Source organism: Squalius cephalus (assembly GCF_949319135.1).
Source record: "Squalius cephalus genome assembly, chromosome: 13".
Lineage (NCBI taxonomy): Eukaryota > Metazoa > Chordata > Actinopteri > Cypriniformes > Leuciscidae > Squalius > Squalius cephalus.
Window position 1 is genome coordinate 17,531,922 of NC_137134.1, and position 18,673 is coordinate 17,550,594.

The window sequence follows — 18,673 nt, forward strand, 5'->3', positions numbered from 1 at the left end:
ACTTCACATTGTTTCTCTAAGTAGGGTGTAAATAATCTGTTATTTAAACTAAAATCAGGCTAGGAAAAATGCCTTTTATTTCTAAATTATGTCAATTTTTGAAGTAAAAATCATGCTAACATTATAAGTGCACCCCAGGAAACATTATGAAACAATAAAACAATGCAGTTCATGACCCCTTTAACATGAATGACAGACAGCAGGAATATTAGGCTGTTGTCACTTTAAGATCTTCCCCGAACCAATATACTGTTACACATGCGTTTCCTTTCTCAACTGTGTTTACATTCACTTAAGACATAAATTAATGTATTTACTAGGATACTTGCAAAGACAGGCATTTTGACACCTACAAGTGTGTATTTAGCTGTTCAAGGCCAATAAAGGGGCTCAAATAAGTCAGGACACACTCGTTCATTGAGCAGCGGGCTTCACGTGTGCGCGTGAAGACAGCGCCGGGAAACAGTCTCTCAGAAATGAGTTCTGTTTCATATTATATTCATATTCTCTTATCAGTTGGGCAACGTGCACGGTTCTCTAACAAAATTTACTAGCACCGGCAAGAACATTTTTTCGCCCAAATCCAACCATTTGGTCCCAGTCTGGTTCCCTGAGCCAAGTTTAACTGCCAAAAAGTAATTCCTTCATTAAATGCAAATCCGGACAGTCTGGTTTTCTTGCACTAGTATGCGGGGAGCTGGAAAAGGAAACATTGTGTGGAGTTTGATAACAGAACGCTTTGAGCGGGAGGTAAAATGTTGACCCGCTCCCCCCAAATATGCTAAATATCACATTTTAAACTGAGAAAACAGAGGCGAATCACTCACCTACGGCGTAGATGGCGAAATCTTCCTTGAAATAAACAATGGCTGTGACACATTGAAGGAGTTTTTCCAAATGCAGTTTTCTGTCAATTGCGTCACGTTCGTTCACTAAAAATAGTTGAACTTCCCGAAAGTCTGACTTTAATGCATAATATGCTGGGTAGGCTATGTTTCAGTCATGCAGAGCAGATAGGAATAAGTCATTGGAATGTGCCCTGACATTTAAAGTGACTGACACTAGTTTTCAACTTAAAGTAGCTGTTTCTGTTTAGAATCTGTTTGTGTTCATTTATTAGATTACTTGGTAGGGGAGAACAGGGCTAGATGTCAGATGTCACACAGGGAAGTTATAGCTATAGTATATTGGGACTGATTGTCACATTTGTTTGTCACTATTTAAGTTTTATGCTGATCAGAACAATGGTTTACTGTAGTTTAAACGGGCTATTTATGTTTTATTTTATTGTACTGTATAAATGTAGCAGAAAAGTATTATAAGCTGTGTTGTGGCAGGCCCTGTTTCCTGCGTTTTCAGTGATCCGATCACAAGTGGTCGCTATTTCTCATAGCATACAATAGCATTAAAGTCCACATGAAATTATAATTGTGTTTTGTGCTTTTAGTATGAATATGTTAGCCTTACTGTTATCTATAAGCAAGTGTGCTCCAAAACAATGACAAAATTTGCATTTAGAAGATATAAGCATTCAAAACATAGAGTCTTTTCACTTCCGCCAATATGGATCAATGATTTTGATGACATCACTCTGCACTTCATCTTCTCATCAGATTTTCTTTCCAGTCAAATGCTCTCGTCTAGAATCTGAAGTGTCACTTGTTCACACATTTAGTATTTTCTAATGGTTAATAGTATTTTGAATGACACATAGTGCACTATATAGGGGATAGGAAACAAATTCAGACAGTGAAAATATGCTTTCCATTGGGGCGAATGAAGTCTGATTTCACATCAGTGTCACGTGAACCGCTGTAACGCACACACAGTCTGCTCCAGTCCAGAGACATGATCATAGCACAGAGCAGACCACAAAACATATCGGATCCATTTGAATTCGGCAGAGAATGCTATATTTTAAAGTCATAATATGCGATTTCTTGTTTTCCTTTTTCTTTAGTGTGTTATGTAGCTGCTGGTGCATGTATAAGATCTGCAGAGTTACAAAGCTCAAAGTCTCAAACGCAAAGAGATATTCTTTGTAAAAGTTAAGGCTCAGCCACGCCTTCCTAAAACGCTTCAATTTCATAACACCGGCCAAATGTAATTGTTGCTGCTGGCGCCGCCATGTTGTGGAGATGCTGTGTTTTTCGTTGCGAAAGATGTTTGGCCTTCCAAAAGAGGACACAATTAGAAAACAGTGGTTAAAAAAGTGGGGAAATTCCATCTTTGCAAGTATAGTCTGGCATGTCTGACTCACAGACACAGGCCTGTAAGTATGTTTTCATGTTTTAAGAATTTGCCACTGACTGTTCAAACACGAGTTTTGACCAGTATAAAGTAGCGCATGTATGTCGTATACGATCACAAATGCAGACATGGTTTCATGTTTACATAGTGTCCCCCCCCCTGTAGCAAGGCACGACGGGTAAAAAGACAGTATAAGTCATTATAATCATTAATTATGTCCCCAATGAAATAAAACCTTAACAATCTAAAACGTTCAAGTCCAGTCGTGCTGGCAAAGTTGATCGATCAGCTTGGTCATTGCATTTTCCGGATCAGATTCGGGCTCGAATTGATAGTACCGACCAAATATGGTAAGGGGCGGGACATTTCCATCACGCTTAAGGTTTTCGGGCCAATCACAATGGACTGGATCGCTGGCCAATCAGAGCACTTTGCGCTTTTCAGAACGATGAGCTTTGTAAAAATCACCGCATTTCAGAAAGGCGGGGCATAGAGGAGCAACAATTATGTAGGATATGTGTAAAATAATTACTTTTTTTTAACCTACAACCGCGTAAACACATTGCATTAAACCAAATACACAAAATAATGTTCTTTTTAGAACCGTCATATGACCCCTTTAAAGTGATATGGAGGAGATTACGAGGAAACTGCGGCTTTACAAAGCTCAACAGCTCTGGCTGAGCAGTGATACAAACAAAACGCCATTGGCTGTTTTAAAAAAGAGGAGGAGCTGCTCGATATGTCCCGCCCCGTTTTCCTGCTTCAGTGGAAATAATGCCAACACATTGAATAATGCTGCGCGTTTCAAGGCACTTCAGTGGGACTTTAATGTTTTTTTATTGGTTTGGTTAAGACTTTAAGAAGTGCAGATTTTCAAAAAAACAAAAAACAAACAAACAAAAAACACTTTCCCTGAGAAATATTCAATTATGTGACAACTAGTCTATTTAATTTGTTATTTTACTAGTAACAATTATTATATGGAAATGCAATTATAAGCAATTATTTGATAAACAACGGAAGTGAATCAATCAAAACTTTAGCTGGACAATAACTTTGTTAGAGCTGCTGTAAAGTACTTTAATTTCCTATTATCACTGTTAAGCTGCTTTGAAACAATCTATATGGTTAAAAGCGCTATATAAATGAAGGTGACTTGACTTGACTAGACAAGTGCTGAAATAGGTTACATGCAACTACAGGCTCAGTAGCAGCTTTTAAATAGTTCCAACTATTATAAATATAATTTTAATAGTTATATACATAGTTAATAGTTTATTAAAATTGGAAGTAAGAACAAACTGTCTGGACCTTGTTCATTAAGTGTTACATTTAAGTTTAAATTCAAACGTCCCATAGTCAGGGGTGGACACAATTTTAACAATGCCCCAATTATGCAATTTCCTACTCTTTTCTTCCAAGCAGTTTCCACATGGTGTCGATAAAGAGCTAGGAATCATCTGCAAATCTGGACGTTGATTCTCTCTTATTACATTTTGACAATGACACCACTCAAGTCAAGTCACTTCAACTATAAACGGAACAGAAGCACCATGTGTATAGTCTGTGAGTGGTTTGAGTAATACGCATTTGTATATATGCGTTATATGTTTTATGAAACTATTAGAGGTGTTACAGAGGCTTAGGACTTAACCAGATATGTTTGACTAGGAATGGGCGTTGTCCATTCAGTCGAATAGCAGGGTTTGTGGCGAGACACGCCCCGCGAGCTCCACAGTCGTTCCTCCACCAACCTTGCCTCATTCCGGGCGCCGCCCCCTCGCGCGTCTCTACCTCTGATTGGCTACGCGCCCTGTCACTCACGCTCCATTTTCCAGCTGTCGCAGCTCCAGGTTTGTGTGCGACTCACACCGGACTGGACGGTGCGATCATCTGGAAATTTTTTCACTCCGTCGATTTTTTTAGGAGCCCACACCTGTGTCATTTTTTCGTCCATTTCTCGTCTTTAAATATTCATTAACCCCAATCGGATGCAAAGAAATGAGCGGTGAAATCAGCGCGCGTAGTGTAAATAAAGATTCCGGCTAGCTAGCAGGTTAGCCCACCCAATTAAGCTAGTTAGTGCGCTTAGCTAATTAACTTATCGGGTTTTGTATGCTCAGAATCAAATGTTTGCACTGTAGTCAGTGTTGTATGTGCACACAGCGTCTTTGAAAGCGCATATGGCTGTCTTCTGCCACCTGTCGCCGTGTGTTAGCCAGAGATCCGGGTAGCTGATGGACAGTGTTGCGGTGATTCTGGGCAGTGGGGCGGTTAGCTTAGCGAGACAGCAAAGGACAGCACGGATGTCGTGGCAGGCTAGTTTGTCCCTCCGGGACTCTAGTTGGTAGTCATCACAGATTATTAAAAACAGGGCTTGGGTCGGTCTGATTGTGGGGAGATCTTTGGATTCACATCTGGCCTCCAATCTCATCCAGTCTTTGGCCTTGTTTCATAGACCCGTTTGTATGAGCAGGCTGAGGTTGTGGTGCTCTATTTTACTTCATCGATTTACGTCTACCATCATAAGGCATCCTGGATCGCATGCTGCATTTTTAAACAACATTCCCCCAAATCCATCCTGTTCCTCTTTCGACGCGGTTGCAAAGGGAAGCGGACCGTAGAAGTGTGTCAGATCAGGGTTGGGATCTCCAAACGCTGTGGTGATGACTCTGGAGTCCATGATGGCCTGTTGCATGAGTGAAGAGGCGAAGGAGTCCAAAAGAATCAACGCCGAGATCGACAAGCAGCTCCGGAGAGACAAGCGAGATGCCAGGCGAGAGCTCAAACTCCTCTTACTGGGTAAGTGCATCTCTGACAGCTGGTGATGGCGAACACAGAAACGCATATTCTTGCTTTGTGGATCTAACGCATAGTGATGCTGACTAAGTCCAAATCAAAGGCAAACGTGTTGCTTTCACTGCTTCGTGTGCATATATGATTTCACTTTATATAATTCATGCACGTGTCGCATTGTTCCACGAAATGTCCTTGTCAAAAATCCTACAGAGAATGCTGATGGAATGTGTATCTCAATTAGACCTGGTTCTAATAGGATCATAGAACTATCAGGGACTTTCATGGCATATTCTATAGTGATTTTTCTTTTCTTCTTCCATTTTTGCTTGATTACATGGTGAAAAATATTTTTAAATGTGTAGTTAATGTTTTTGCTTTATTACATGGGGAAATATATAAAAATATGTTTAAAATGAAGTGTTTTATATATATATATATATATATATATATATATATATATATATATATATATATATATATATACCTTTATAACTTTTCTCATTCATATGATTTTTACTTTATATAGTGCATGTGTTATAGGCATTGTGTTTTTTGTGATATTCCGCAATATCTTGTCAAAAATCCAAAAAGAAAAAAAATTCCCAGTCATGGAAAACTTAATGGAAAATTCTATTGAATTATAAATTTTTTGTTTTTTTTGTTTTTGCTTGCCTGCATGGGTAAAAATATTTTAAAATGTATTCAATATAGTGAATGTGTTTAGTTATGTAAGGGAAAATATTCTAAAATGTATAGTGAGCGTGTTTTGACATTTTTGCTTGGTTATATTAGGGAAAAATATTGCAAATTATAGGCTATTCCAAATACACAGGGAATGTGTTTGTATTTTTTCTTGGTTACATTCCCAAGGATCAAACATGAATCCTCAAAGAATCAGAAAAGTTCAATTGTTCCCAAATTATAGTAGAATTTGAATGTATGAAAGTACCCCAACAATTGCAGTGTTTAACTTTCACTAAAAGTCTAGATGTTCATTTATTAGCACTGAACATTAGTGTTTTAGAGTTGCATGAGTGTCAGTTTACGTTCATCTCGTGATCTGACCATTAGTCTGCTCTTTGCTTTCGTTTTGGTGTCAGAGCCATTAGGTCATTTGTGGCTGTAAGCAAAGCTAAATTGTCAGCAATTTAAGCCTGAGAGATTGTATCTGAATATTTCAGTACTGCAGAGCGCTTCAATAACACGCGTCCTTACATTATTCTCAGAACGGAGAGATGCAGTAACTATGAAAATAATTAGATCAGAGGCTTAATTTGAAACTCGGGTTGCAAAATCTATTTAGGACGGTGTTTGCATCCCAGTTAATCGCTGCTAAAGTCAAAGAGAGTCCAGATTTGATCTTTTCTGATTGAGTATCTTTAACCCGATACTTGGCTCTCGGATGAGCCACAGCGAGAACGCGCAGCGCTAATGTGGAGAATGAAACCTATTGTGAACCGATTGTGGTTTTACAAGCTGATCCGGTTCCCAAAAATGGCAAAAACTGGCAGCCGTGCGGCAGGTTGCTGTTAAAAATGGCTGATCTGGTCAGAAAGGGATCCTCAAATTGCGTAGATGAACAGACACGGTCACGGGCGCTTGTTGTGTGGTGTGGGCTGACCCGTAAAAGTGCTTCATAGAATGCATGTCCTTAGAAAGCTTTGGCCCTGCTGCGTGCAACACAACCAGCCTTTGTGCCGAGACTCTCAGAGGAAAGACGGCAATAAGATACGCCTCGGTGGAGGAAGAGGGCCTTGCGTGACCAACGAACGCTGTTAACCTCCTGCTTCTGTCTCGGTAGACTCTCGACCGCTCTGTCTGAAAGCTGACAGGAAGTTGTCATCTCTCAGTGTTTTAGGGGGGTTTGGAAACCCAAGTTCTCACAGATCAACAGATTTCAGTTTTACTTGTGTGCTCAGGCCCGGTTTCACAGACAGGGCTTAGATTAAGCCGGGATTTGGCCTGGGTTCAATTAGGACATTAAAGTAGCTTTTATAAACATGCCTTAGAAAAAAAACATTACTGGTGTGCAACTTGAGACAAAACAGTGGCACTGACATATTGTAAGATATGTCAGTGCAAGTTGCTTTCAGTTAATCTTTGAGGTTTATAAAAATTGTTCTCATTGTGCCGTGTTCCTCAGAAGTCTTCCAGCACTTAGATTTCCTCCCCCCCCCCACTTTCCAAGAAAAACGTCTGTTTTGGATGTCTGGTTAAACCGGATTCTTAAAGTGTGCTTAAATAGGCATGATATGGCTTATTTGAAGCCTTTGACCTCGCTCTGAATATTTGATCAACTTGTTAGCGTGACAGCCTTTCCTAATATTGTCGTTTCTTTCCAGAGTAATGTGTCGGAAGAGTTTGCTGCATGTGATGCTCAACATTCATGTGAGATCTGATGTTTGTTCAAACACTAGTTGGATTACTGAAGATAAAATGCCTTCTGTTTGAACCAGTTTTGTTTTTTCTGATTATTGTACTAGAAACCAATTCGTAAGATTACTTTTGCAATTTGTTTTAAATGTTCCGTCAATGTTTTCTCCATCCTCATTCCTTGGAATGTGTAAAATATTTCGTTTTTTCATGAAATGGCATGAAATGAAAATTCACTCTATTTTATAAATGCGTGGTATTGATCTCATATCCAATTTATCTATCAATTCTATTTTTGATTAAAATGTCATAACTCGATTTTGTCTTGAAATGACAGACTTCTACTTGATGTATGCAGGACTTCTCCAATCATTGTGTCCACTCAAACTCTCCTTTCCTCCAATCGACTGCAAGTTCTCATTCATATCTGCCTTCATCCAATTAACAGCTGTTGAACAGAAGCTATATTCCTAGTGTGTGTGTTGATATTGGATGAACTGATGTTGAAATTTTTGCAGATAAATTATGACCGTTATTCTAATTCCTTATTTTAAATGCTACTAGTGAATTGTGGCATCTCAGCATTATAATATACAGTATGAAAAATGGAAATTATGGCAGAGTTAATCAAAACGTCAAATATCTTAAACGTGCAAATATCCAATATCTACTGATAAAAAAAAATTTTTTTTTTTAAATATTATGTGTTAACTGATATGGTATCGACATATCGTTCATGCACAGACCCAACTGAACTATTTGAACATTTTAGCACCTTTTAAAAATAAAATAAAGGCAAACTATTCATGGTTTGCAAAAATGATCTATATAAAATAAGGTATAGATATGGATGAAAAGAGAAATTTTGGCATTGCAACATAATGTACAGTATGAAAAGTGGATATTCATTTTCAGATTTGCTAAAGATTCAATGACTGATGACTGCCATTCAGATGACTGCTAGATGATTGAAAAAGTCATTAAAGTTTTTATTTAATTTTTTTAAAGTTTTTATTTAATCAGATTTGCTAAAGATTCAATGACTGATGACTGTCATTCAGATGACTGCTAGATGATTGAAAAAGTCATTAAAGTTTTTATTTAATTTTTTATTTTATATCCAATATATACCGATAAATAGAATAAAAATCTGTAACATTGCCTGATATGACACCAATGATATTGTGCATCCAAAGTTTGAGCACAGAGCCAATTAATCACCTTTAACATTCGTCGTCAGCTATTTTCATTCATCGATTTGTATGGTTTTGACCGGTTTGTTGTAGCGGCCCAGCGCGTATGAGCTGCGTTTTGTTCTCTGCTGCAGGAGCTGAAGATACAGGCTGATTGAGGTAGAGAGAAGCCTGTGTGTGTGTTGGCGTTCTCTGCTGGAGGGACTTGAGCCGAGGGCAACCACTCTTCATTTTCAGCCCACACTTCTGCTGCACACATGAATGCACGCTGTTGCTGTGTCACATGATCTGGAGGCAGAGATCCAGAGAGAAAGAAAGCAAGGAAAAGATCTCATCCGTCACTCACTTGAATACCTTATTCACGAAAACGTGCTACTAAGCAACTTGTTTCTGGCGCGGGCACGTCTGAATGACAACCCGGACTTCCAGGTTTCTTGTTACGCCACACGGTCGGCTCTAGCCAATATTTGCCTAGCCGAGTCGAAAGCGCGCTGGAGTATAGAGTCTATAACACCTGAGTGTTGTGGAGGAGCTCGATGACTCATAAAGATTGTACAGAATGTTTGTTTTTGGACACACCTAGCACAAAGCTGACATTGTTCTCATGCAACCAACATATGGCCTGTTTTCGTTTCACTTTATTGCTAAATAAAGTCCATGTTGCCCTTTAGTGTCGTTCAGTGCTTCTATACGAACCGCTCGGAATCCGAATTTTAAGTATTACTCAACCCACTCGCGATGAATTGCTCTCGGAAAAAAACTGATTTGTTTCAAACTCTGCTCCTCACTCAAGCGAAGCAATCTGACCACTGTGGTGGTGGTGTTTATTAAACGCCGGGTTCGCATTTGCAACCACATAACGATAAGGATTCAGTATTTGCATGCGAGTTTAAAACCATGCAAATAGCCCGCTAATACACACCTCATGATTTCCATGTTCAAACCAGTGAGCTGGAGTTGCAGAGACTGTAGAAAGTGTTTGTGTTTGTTCAACAACGCTCCGGTATCGGGTTCAATCCTGTGAAAAAGGAGGGACCGGCAAAGTAGAATTAGCTGGTTTTCTTAGAAAATCACCACAGTGCCTTTTGTTGTTCATTTTTATTTTATTTTATTTTTTTATTTTTTTATTATATATATATAATTTTTTTTAATTTTTTTTTATTTAATTTTATTATTATATTATATTATCTTTTTTTAAAATTATTTTTCTTTAATTCTGTGAAATAGGAGGGACCGGCAAAGTAGTATTAGCTAGTTTCTTTTATAAAACCCACAGTGTTTTTTTTTTTGTTTTTTTTTCTTAGTTTTTTTATAATTGTTTGTATTTTTTCATTTTAATTTAATTAAAATAGGATGGACTGGCAGAGTATTTTTTTTATTGTATTTAATTTGTATTATTTATTTATTTATTGTAAGTTCATGTCTGAAGGCATCTCCATGTGCTTTTGTTGGACTGTAGTGACTTTTAGTGGTAAATATGCTATAAAAAAAACATTGCAGAATCTGGTTTCACTGCAAGATTCAAATGTTACATCTGTTGATAGGGAAGCTTTGTCTTACCCTCGCTTCCAGTTCTCCAGTATGTGTGTTTAGCAAGCACCCACACACACTTGTATCTCGACATGGGTGTATTAGCTGATGTGAGCTGATTTTACTATCCGCCATTTTACACTAGCAGGGGAAACCGGTTATGTAGAGCTGGAACTTTTGATTGAACTGATATAAATTTTGGAGTGTAATCAGATGAATGTGTAAGTTATAGAATATAGGTTGAAATGAAAAATGATTTTAATTGTCTAATTTCCTACAAAATGTGCCTCAGTTAAATTGCTGCCATACATCATGGCTGTTATCTAATGAGTTTTGCCAATATAATACCAATATATTTGACAGTGCAAAAATTAAGAATTAAATTCAAAATGTACTCTAATACATGTTCCTGGTCTTATTGTGCACTACTCGTGGGTGTACGTCAAAATTTGCTAACTTGCTCCTAGGGTTGTCAAAAGTACCTGTATTCTGTACCATATTGGTACTGAAATTTTGGAAACGTGACCATACCAACAATTCTGTAGTACCGAGTACCTGGTATTCGGTACCCACTGATAGGCAGCTGCTTTCAGTCGCTTTTGTGTTTATCGAAGTGCGCTGTGAAGTGCGTCAAAGGTTTCTATTTACGTGTTTTTTAAGTGTTGATCTTTGTCAAGTTAAGTCACCATTTATATAGCACTTTTAACAATATAGATTTTCAAAGCTGCTTTACAGTGATAATAGGACATTTAAGTAACAGTGATTGTTTTGGCTTTACAGCAGCTCTAGAATACAGTTATTGTCCAGCTAAAGTTAGTTTTGATCGATTCACTTCCGTCGCAAAGATCATAAGTTACTAACTTAAGGGCTGCTCACACGACACCGTTCTAACTGAAAACCCTTAACGCACTCCAGCCCGGTCTTTCGTACAACAAAGGTGCCTGGTGGCTCGAGAACGCAAACCTTGAAATAGTTTCCAAGGTGCAAGCCTTGAAAAAAATAGAGAATAATATTACCGTAGATGCCATTCTTCTTATGATGTATTGAATACATCAGGATTTATGGGAAGTGTTCCCAGTTCCGGCTGACCTAATCTATGCAGCCTAACATTGTGAATTTTATAATGTGTTGTGTATACTAGGTCAAAGAAATGCGTTTTTATTCTAGATTTAAACTGACAGAGTGTGTCTGCTTCCCGGACAATGTTAGGAAGTAGAGATGCACCGATTGATCGGCTGGTGACTGGAATTGGCCGATTTTCACGTGATCGGCCGTAACCGGCGACCGGCCGGTCAGTCTGACAAATGCCGATTTTATGCCGGTCAAATGTACTCGGGCGCCGCATGATTAACATCGCGCAACATCAGCATCACACGTGCACATGGAGCACATGTAGAAAACCTCGTGAATTACGTCCGTTCAGACCGCAAGCGCGTATTTTTTTTCAGCGTGCATGTTAATCATTAAGTGCATTCACAACGGAAGCAGGAGCAGCGCGTGAGCGTCTCAAGCAGGAGCGTCGCGAGCAGTGAAGCGCGTGTTTCGGCGCCGAGTCTATTTGCTGCACTGCTCACGCTCAATTAAAGGGAAAGCACACTTTTGATGGAAAATAGCCTAATAGGGTTTCACAAAAAAAGTGCCCAAAATGCACAGAATTTGCGTGTTTTAACAAGAACTGGAGTAGGCTATGTCAGAAAAGAAAACAAAGACTAATATTTATAGAAAATGTACCCATTTAAACTTGTTTTATTATTCAGTTTGTACAAGTGATTGCAATGGGCCTGTGTGTGCTTTAAGAAATATATTAAGAAATATATTAATAAATTTATTAAGAAATATCTTAATACTGCAAGGCTATATTTATTTTATTTTTTATTTATATATTATTTTATTGCCATTCCCTGTTTTCATACAGACGTTTCGTTTGCTAAATACATGTGTGTGTGTATATATATATGTGAAAAGGAAATGGTTCTTCCACAACACTGCACTTTAGATGTGTGTGAACTATGCAAATTGTAAAATGTTTTATTACAGAAATGATATAAAATAAATATTTGTGTGTGCTGTAAAGTGGTTAGAAAAAATGAAATCGGAATCGGCTAAAATCGGTATCGGCAGGTCAAACCTAATGAAAAATCGGAAATCGGAATCGGCCCAGAAAATTGTAATCGGTGCATCTCTATTAGGAAGACTGTTCCAAAGTTTTGGTGTTAAATAGGAGAAGGATCTACCGCCAGCAGTCGATTTTGATATTCTAGGTATTATCAAATGGCCGGAATTTTGAGATCGCAATAGACGTGAAGGACTATAATGCGTTAAGAGCTCGCTCAAGTACTGCGGAGCTAAACCATTTAGTGCTTTGTAAGTAATCAACAATATTTTAAAATGTATGCGATTGTTGAATAGAGAGCCAGTGCAGTGTTGACAGAACCGGGCTAATATGGTCATACTTCCTGGTTCTGGTAAGAACTCGAGCTGCTGCGTTTTGGACCAGCTGAGGTTTGTTTATTAAGCATGCGGGGCAACCACCCAAAAGAGCATTACAATAATCTAGCTAATTGTTCCGCATTTGTCATTGAGAACATATGACGTAATTTAGATATATTTTTAAGATGGAAGAATGCGGTTTTACAGATACTAGAAACGTGACTTTCAAAATCATTTGTGACTCTTAATGAGAGCTGTCTCAGTACTATGGTACGATCTAACTCCTGACTGTAGCCAATCACAGCCAATATGTCTCTGTCCAGTTAGCACAGTATAATGTAAACATTGTACATTTACATTACATTAGATATATTACCGACATTGTAACAATACAAAACGGGTTAAAAATCAACAAAGTTACACTTTAATGTAAAGTGAAATTCATTTTTTATTTTTAAAAGGAGGATGTATGGCACATACAACAGTCTTTGAAATAGTCATTGTTTATTTTTACATGAGTTTATTTTTTGGTTATTTTTAATCGTTTCACTTAGTCTAATCAATAACTGATTGTAATTGTAGCTGTTCTTTTAGCTATATTTGTCATTTAAGTTTTGTCAGGGAGTTGAGTATAGGACCATCACCTCATTTCCTTGTCCAGTAGTGTTTCGCAATACAAAACATGCATTGCTATTATTGCAACGCTGTTTTATTGGCTTTATATATTATCTTGTAGCAAGCAGCAACCCGGCATGGCTGAAATGTATAAATTGTTTTACAAATTTGCTAATTCCTGGATTGCCATTTTGTTTCCGTTGGTGGATTGACACATTTGATGGTGGAAGAAGAGTAGGGCTTGCTAATGTATGGCTCCTCTTTGAATCATTGCTGTGTGGTAAATGCTTTAAAAATGTTGCCATGGTAACCTGCTTTGCTGCACTGTGAGCTCACAGACTTGAATATAGGATGGATCCAGTCTCACTGGTGTTGAAGGCTGTGTCCTTCCCCAATAGAGAGACCATGGGCCTCGTCACCTTGAGATTTGACCTGTCATATTTAAAGGTGCCCTAGAATGTGAAATTGAATTTATCTTGGCATAGTTAAATAACAAGAGTTCAGTACATGGTCATGACATACAGTGAGTCTCAAACACCATAGTTTTCTCCTTCTTATTTAAATCTCGTTTTTGAAAAACAGGCGAGACTGTGACGCAACAGTCGGGATCATTAATATGTACGCCTCCAAAAATGTGCATATGCCAGCCCATGTTCACTGCCAGGCGGAACTGCGTAGCCGAATCATTGGAAGTTCTGCAGGTGAAGAAACAAGCGAGGATCATAGGGAAAATGGCATATCTATCTATCTATCTATCTATCTATAATCGGATACCGCTACAGTTTAATTCGAAGTTGTTAGTTTGCTCTGCCCATTTCACCACGGACTGTTTTTCTAACCTGGAACGATATCAAGCAGCCAGGCTTCTTTCAGCGTCTCATACTGACGAAGGGGGCAATTTCAACTAACGTTATATTCCCGCAAGCGGTAAGTAGTGATTTTATTAACGATAATTTACACTGTGTTATCTAGATCCAGCGCGATATTGTTTTTTTCCTCGAGAGACATCATGGCTTGCAAACGAGCGAACGAAGCATGGCAGTTGCTCAGTGTTTGGATGTACAAATGAACACAAAAATATTTTTTTAGTTCCTTCATCCGAGCCTCTGGAGAACCAGTGGGTTATGTGAATTTCTGATGTGTAATTGTTCAAGTTCAGACAGATAAACTTTCTCTCAAAGTCGTTCAATACTGTTTATGCATCAGTAAATCAAGCCAGTGACTAAACGCTCAACTTCACGTCGTTTCTCGCAGAAACTGCGTTGCAGTGATAAGATCTTCATTCACGCGATCAACAGGCTGTCATCTGCTCAATGCTCATCACTGCAACTTTTTAAATACTTAAAAAACGTCTCACGATTCGTTAATCTCGATAGCTGTAAACGTATAAAAGCTGTAATAGTAAAAGTTTTCCAGATAGTTCTACATGTAATGCCAGATATTTCATATGCAAGCATGTCAGCCAATCACAGCAGAGGGCGTTTACGCTGAAGTCTCTCAGCAGACACGCCCCTTCAAACAGAGTGTTCAAATCAGTGGATGAAATCAGGCTAGGAAATATGCCTTTTATTTCTAAATTATAACAACTTTAGATCTAAAAAACATACTAACATTATAAGGGCACCCCAGGAAACATTATAAAATAATAAAACAATCTGTTCTAGGGCACCTTTAAGAATGCCTGTGTAGTTCTTAGGAGATTTTTCTGTCATGAAATCAAAATTGGCACCATTTACGTTACATATTCTTGGTCTTATGCACAATTCATCCGTTTACATTATTCTATCATTTTTTTTTTTTTCATAATATTTGATCCAAAATCATACTTTTTGCCTGGAACTAATGATTACCGTGGCGTGTACTACATTTTAAAAGTTTGGGGTCTGTACAAGTTTTTGAAAGAAGTATCTTACGCTCACCAAGGATGGGTTTATTTGATCAAAAATATAGTAAAAACAGTGAAATAGTATTACAATTTAAAATAAATGTTTTCTGTTTGAATGTATTTTAAAATGTAATTTATTCCTGTGATGGCAAAGCTGAATTTTCAGCATCATTACTCCAGTTTTCAGTGTCATATGATAATCAATGTAGAAAAGCTGCTTCATTTTTTTTAAATGGAAACCGTGATAATTTTTTTTCAGGATTCTTAATTTATCTAAATATATAGTACTTTTCCTTATTGAAGTGTTATTTCTTTCTAAAAAAAAAAAGCTTACTGCCTCAACTTCTGATTGGTAGTAAAATATTTTTAAATTGGATTTAGTTGTTGTTGGTGGTGTTATTAATAGCCTATATATTTTATTTTCTCTGTTGTTGCCACTTGGTTAAATGTTTGGATAATAGCCAATATACAGCTTTTTAGCCATTGTTTTAAAATTCCTAATCAGTTAGCCTCCATTTGGGTATATATTTGGGTATGTATTTTCACCATCCAATCAATTCCCAAAGGATAAAATGTAGGATTCCCCCCCCCCCCTCACCATGTTGCCCATCACGTTTCGATTAAAAGCATCTAATTACGGAAATAAATTGGTTGCAAACAGCAATTTACGGTGACAGATACCCATCTATTATTTCTTTACTTTGTAAAATTAAACTCACTATTTGTTTTGCGCATGCATCAGTTTCACTACCAGGTCTCCGGTTTCTTTTTATGGTCTTAGTATTGTCATTCAACCAAACTATAGTGTGTTTGTTACCCTCAAAATGACCTAATATGGAGGAAAACCTGATATCAAGGTGCTCCAGTAATGTTCAAACAGTTGTGGTGCTATTTCTATGGAGCAACTGTTGGAAAGCTTCAGGGAGGTGCAGCTATTTGGCAAGCTGAGGGAGCCAGGAGTGCTGCGGTTATGCAACCAGGCTTTTTATTGGGTTTCCCCTGTCAGCAAACCACCGGCAGACGGAGATGAAGACGGAGCAGGGAGGCCGGAGCATGACTGTCCAGCTGTTGGAGTTAAAACTACCCATGACTCGGCTAAGGGAGAGATGGGACAGGAAATTGATGGGAAATCGAACCCGTTACGGGTTCAGCGCATCTCGAGCGTGTGAACCAACCGTTCGGCCATGGCTTCTAGAAAAGATTTCTAAAGCCTGGTTGAGACTAATGTAATTTAAATCATGAAATTTGAAGCCCAGACAGAACACCTTTTGTTTGAATAGAAACCCAGGACTATGGCGCATTTAATTACAAATTCACAACAACAAAAAATGTCTGATTCCTCTTTAAAGTTGAAAAAATTCAACTTGCACAGGCAACTTCGCCATGTAAAAATCGTTTGTTTCCTTACCTGAAAAGTGGGTTCTAGCAATTCAATATTGGTAGGCCTACACATTTTTTTTATTTAGCCTTTCTTGTTTATTTAAATAAATGGCAGTTGTCAAGGATGTCAATCGTATGTATGCCAAGATAAAACTTGTGGAACTGGTTATCATACCAATCGAAGCGTGACTTTCCAAACTGTTGACATTGTATTGTCAAGAACGTGATAAATTTCGAAAACTGGAACAGTTACTTGACTTGTTTTTCCCCCTGCCGGTCCAAGACCTCCCAAGTTTCCAGGGAAGTCATATTGTTGAACTTTGGGGATGGCTGAAACATTTTTATTGGCTTGAGTCATCAGGACCAAAGAAATTTACGGGGAGATGGTCCTTTTTATAGGATTTCTGTTTTAAAGTGCTGTATGTGTTTACATAATGTTAATATTGTTTACCGCAAGGTTAGATCTTAGGTTAGTTATTATTATTTTAATAATTTGTTACCTTAAAGTATTGATTTACTGTGATAAGAGGCTGTTATCATACTGAAGGCAAAATATTATCTAACCCTATTCCAACATTTGTGTTTTTTCTCTCTCTCTTCAGGCACGGGAGAGAGCGGCAAGAGTACGTTCATCAAACAGATGCGCATCATTCACGGGACAGGCTACACCGACGAGGACAAGCGCGGCTTCACCAAACTCGTCTACCAGAACATCTTCACCTCCATGCAGGCCATGATCCGTGCCACCGAGCACCTCAAGATCCCATTCAAATATGAAGAGAACAAGGTGACAATCCCTGGCCGTCACTGCGCCGTAATCATCTATTTGATGCCCAGAGTGCACGTCGAGATGCAAATCAAACCCAGATAGGCCATAAACGTGGCTATAAAAAGCACTGCGAGCCTCACTTGTAAATTTTATTGCTGTCACACCATGGTCAGCTGTCTTTCTTCTGTGAAGGATTACGGGTTAATTATTCTCATGTTTTGCTTTTACAGAATCAGTTAATATTTCCTAAAGAAGATCCTTAAACTTTAACTCGACAACTTGTGACCTAGTTGGTTCTAAACCCCTCTGGAAGTCATTAGTATTACACTGCCATTAAGTCATAAACCGGGTTGTTTACTGTGTACTGTGTCTTTATCCACAGTCCAACGCTCTGGTGGTGCGAGATGTTGATGTGGAGAAGGTTTGCTCCTTTGAACAGCCCTATATCAATGCAATAAAGATGCTCTGGGCGGATCCAGGCATCCAGGAAGCCTATGACCGCAGGCGAGAGTACCAGCTCTCCGACTCCACTAAATAGTAAGTGTGTGTTCTGTCATTAGCCATTAGATCCTTTTAACTTCATTGCTTTTAAATGAGTTGTTGAATCCTTGAGGTCAGTTAGAAGCATATTTCTTTTTATGTATAAATGCAGTATTAAGGCCCGTTCACATCAACAACAATGGTATAACTGTAATAGCATCCACATCAACAAGCACTTATGCTCTGTTTATTATAAGCGTGCACTGCTGTTATGTTGCCTGCCACTTTAAATGGTTGAGCTCTTCAAAGTCGGGTGGATTCTGATTGGCTGTCAAGGTTTTTTGTGTTCATCAGCTTAAATCATTCTAAAAGTGATTCCAAAAATATTGTTTCTCTGTGTCATTATCGTTATAGTTGTGGTGTGGACTTCTCCACTCTCATAGAATGAGAATATTCTTTAAAACTGTTTCTTTATAATGATCAACTTTGGTGTGAACGGCCCTTTACAATACAGTAATATCATTTATTTTGATCACAAATGGCATAATTAGTTTGTTACACCCACATGGAATCTACGCTCTTCCCAAAAACTTGTGAAATTAATATTTCTACCCCCGTAGAACACAAAAGAAGACATTTTGAAGAATGTTTACGCTGCTCTTTTTTTAATACATTAAAAAGCTCCTAATGAGAAAAGGCTGTCAGGATCCAAGAATATGCCATAAAAGAAGCCCATGTGATTTTGAGCAATGTCTTCTGAATTTATATGATATCTTTGCTCATGAGGTTCGGTCACACTGCGCTTTTTCAATATATTAGCTTCTATCTACATTTAATACAGGGGACGGAAAACTATGTGAATTTGCTGCGGTCCAAAGTTCAAGTATGTAGAATTTGTATCACGTGAAAATGTGTGCCCAATACAAGACAGATATTTAGAATTTTACATTATGGATGGATATATTA

The 18,673-nt window shown here is 38.1% G+C and overlaps 1 protein-coding gene across 2 annotated transcripts in view; it reads left to right on the forward strand.

Annotated features, from left to right (window-relative positions):
• Positions 1-4,096: 4,096 nt before the first annotated feature.
• gna11a (guanine nucleotide binding protein (G protein), alpha 11a (Gq class)) overlaps positions 4,097-18,673 on the forward strand; it is a 31,776-nt gene continuing 17,199 nt past the window's right edge. For both annotated transcript variants that reach the window (XM_079889702.1, XM_079889701.1), the window contains exons 1-3: positions 4,097-5,055; positions 17,061-17,245; positions 17,610-17,764. In XM_079889702.1, coding sequence (XP_079745828.1) covers positions 4,920-5,055; positions 17,061-17,245; positions 17,610-17,764 — 476 coding nt within the window. In that variant the 5' untranslated portion in view covers positions 4,097-4,919. The remainder of the gene's footprint in view (positions 5,056-17,060; positions 17,246-17,609; positions 17,765-18,673) is intronic.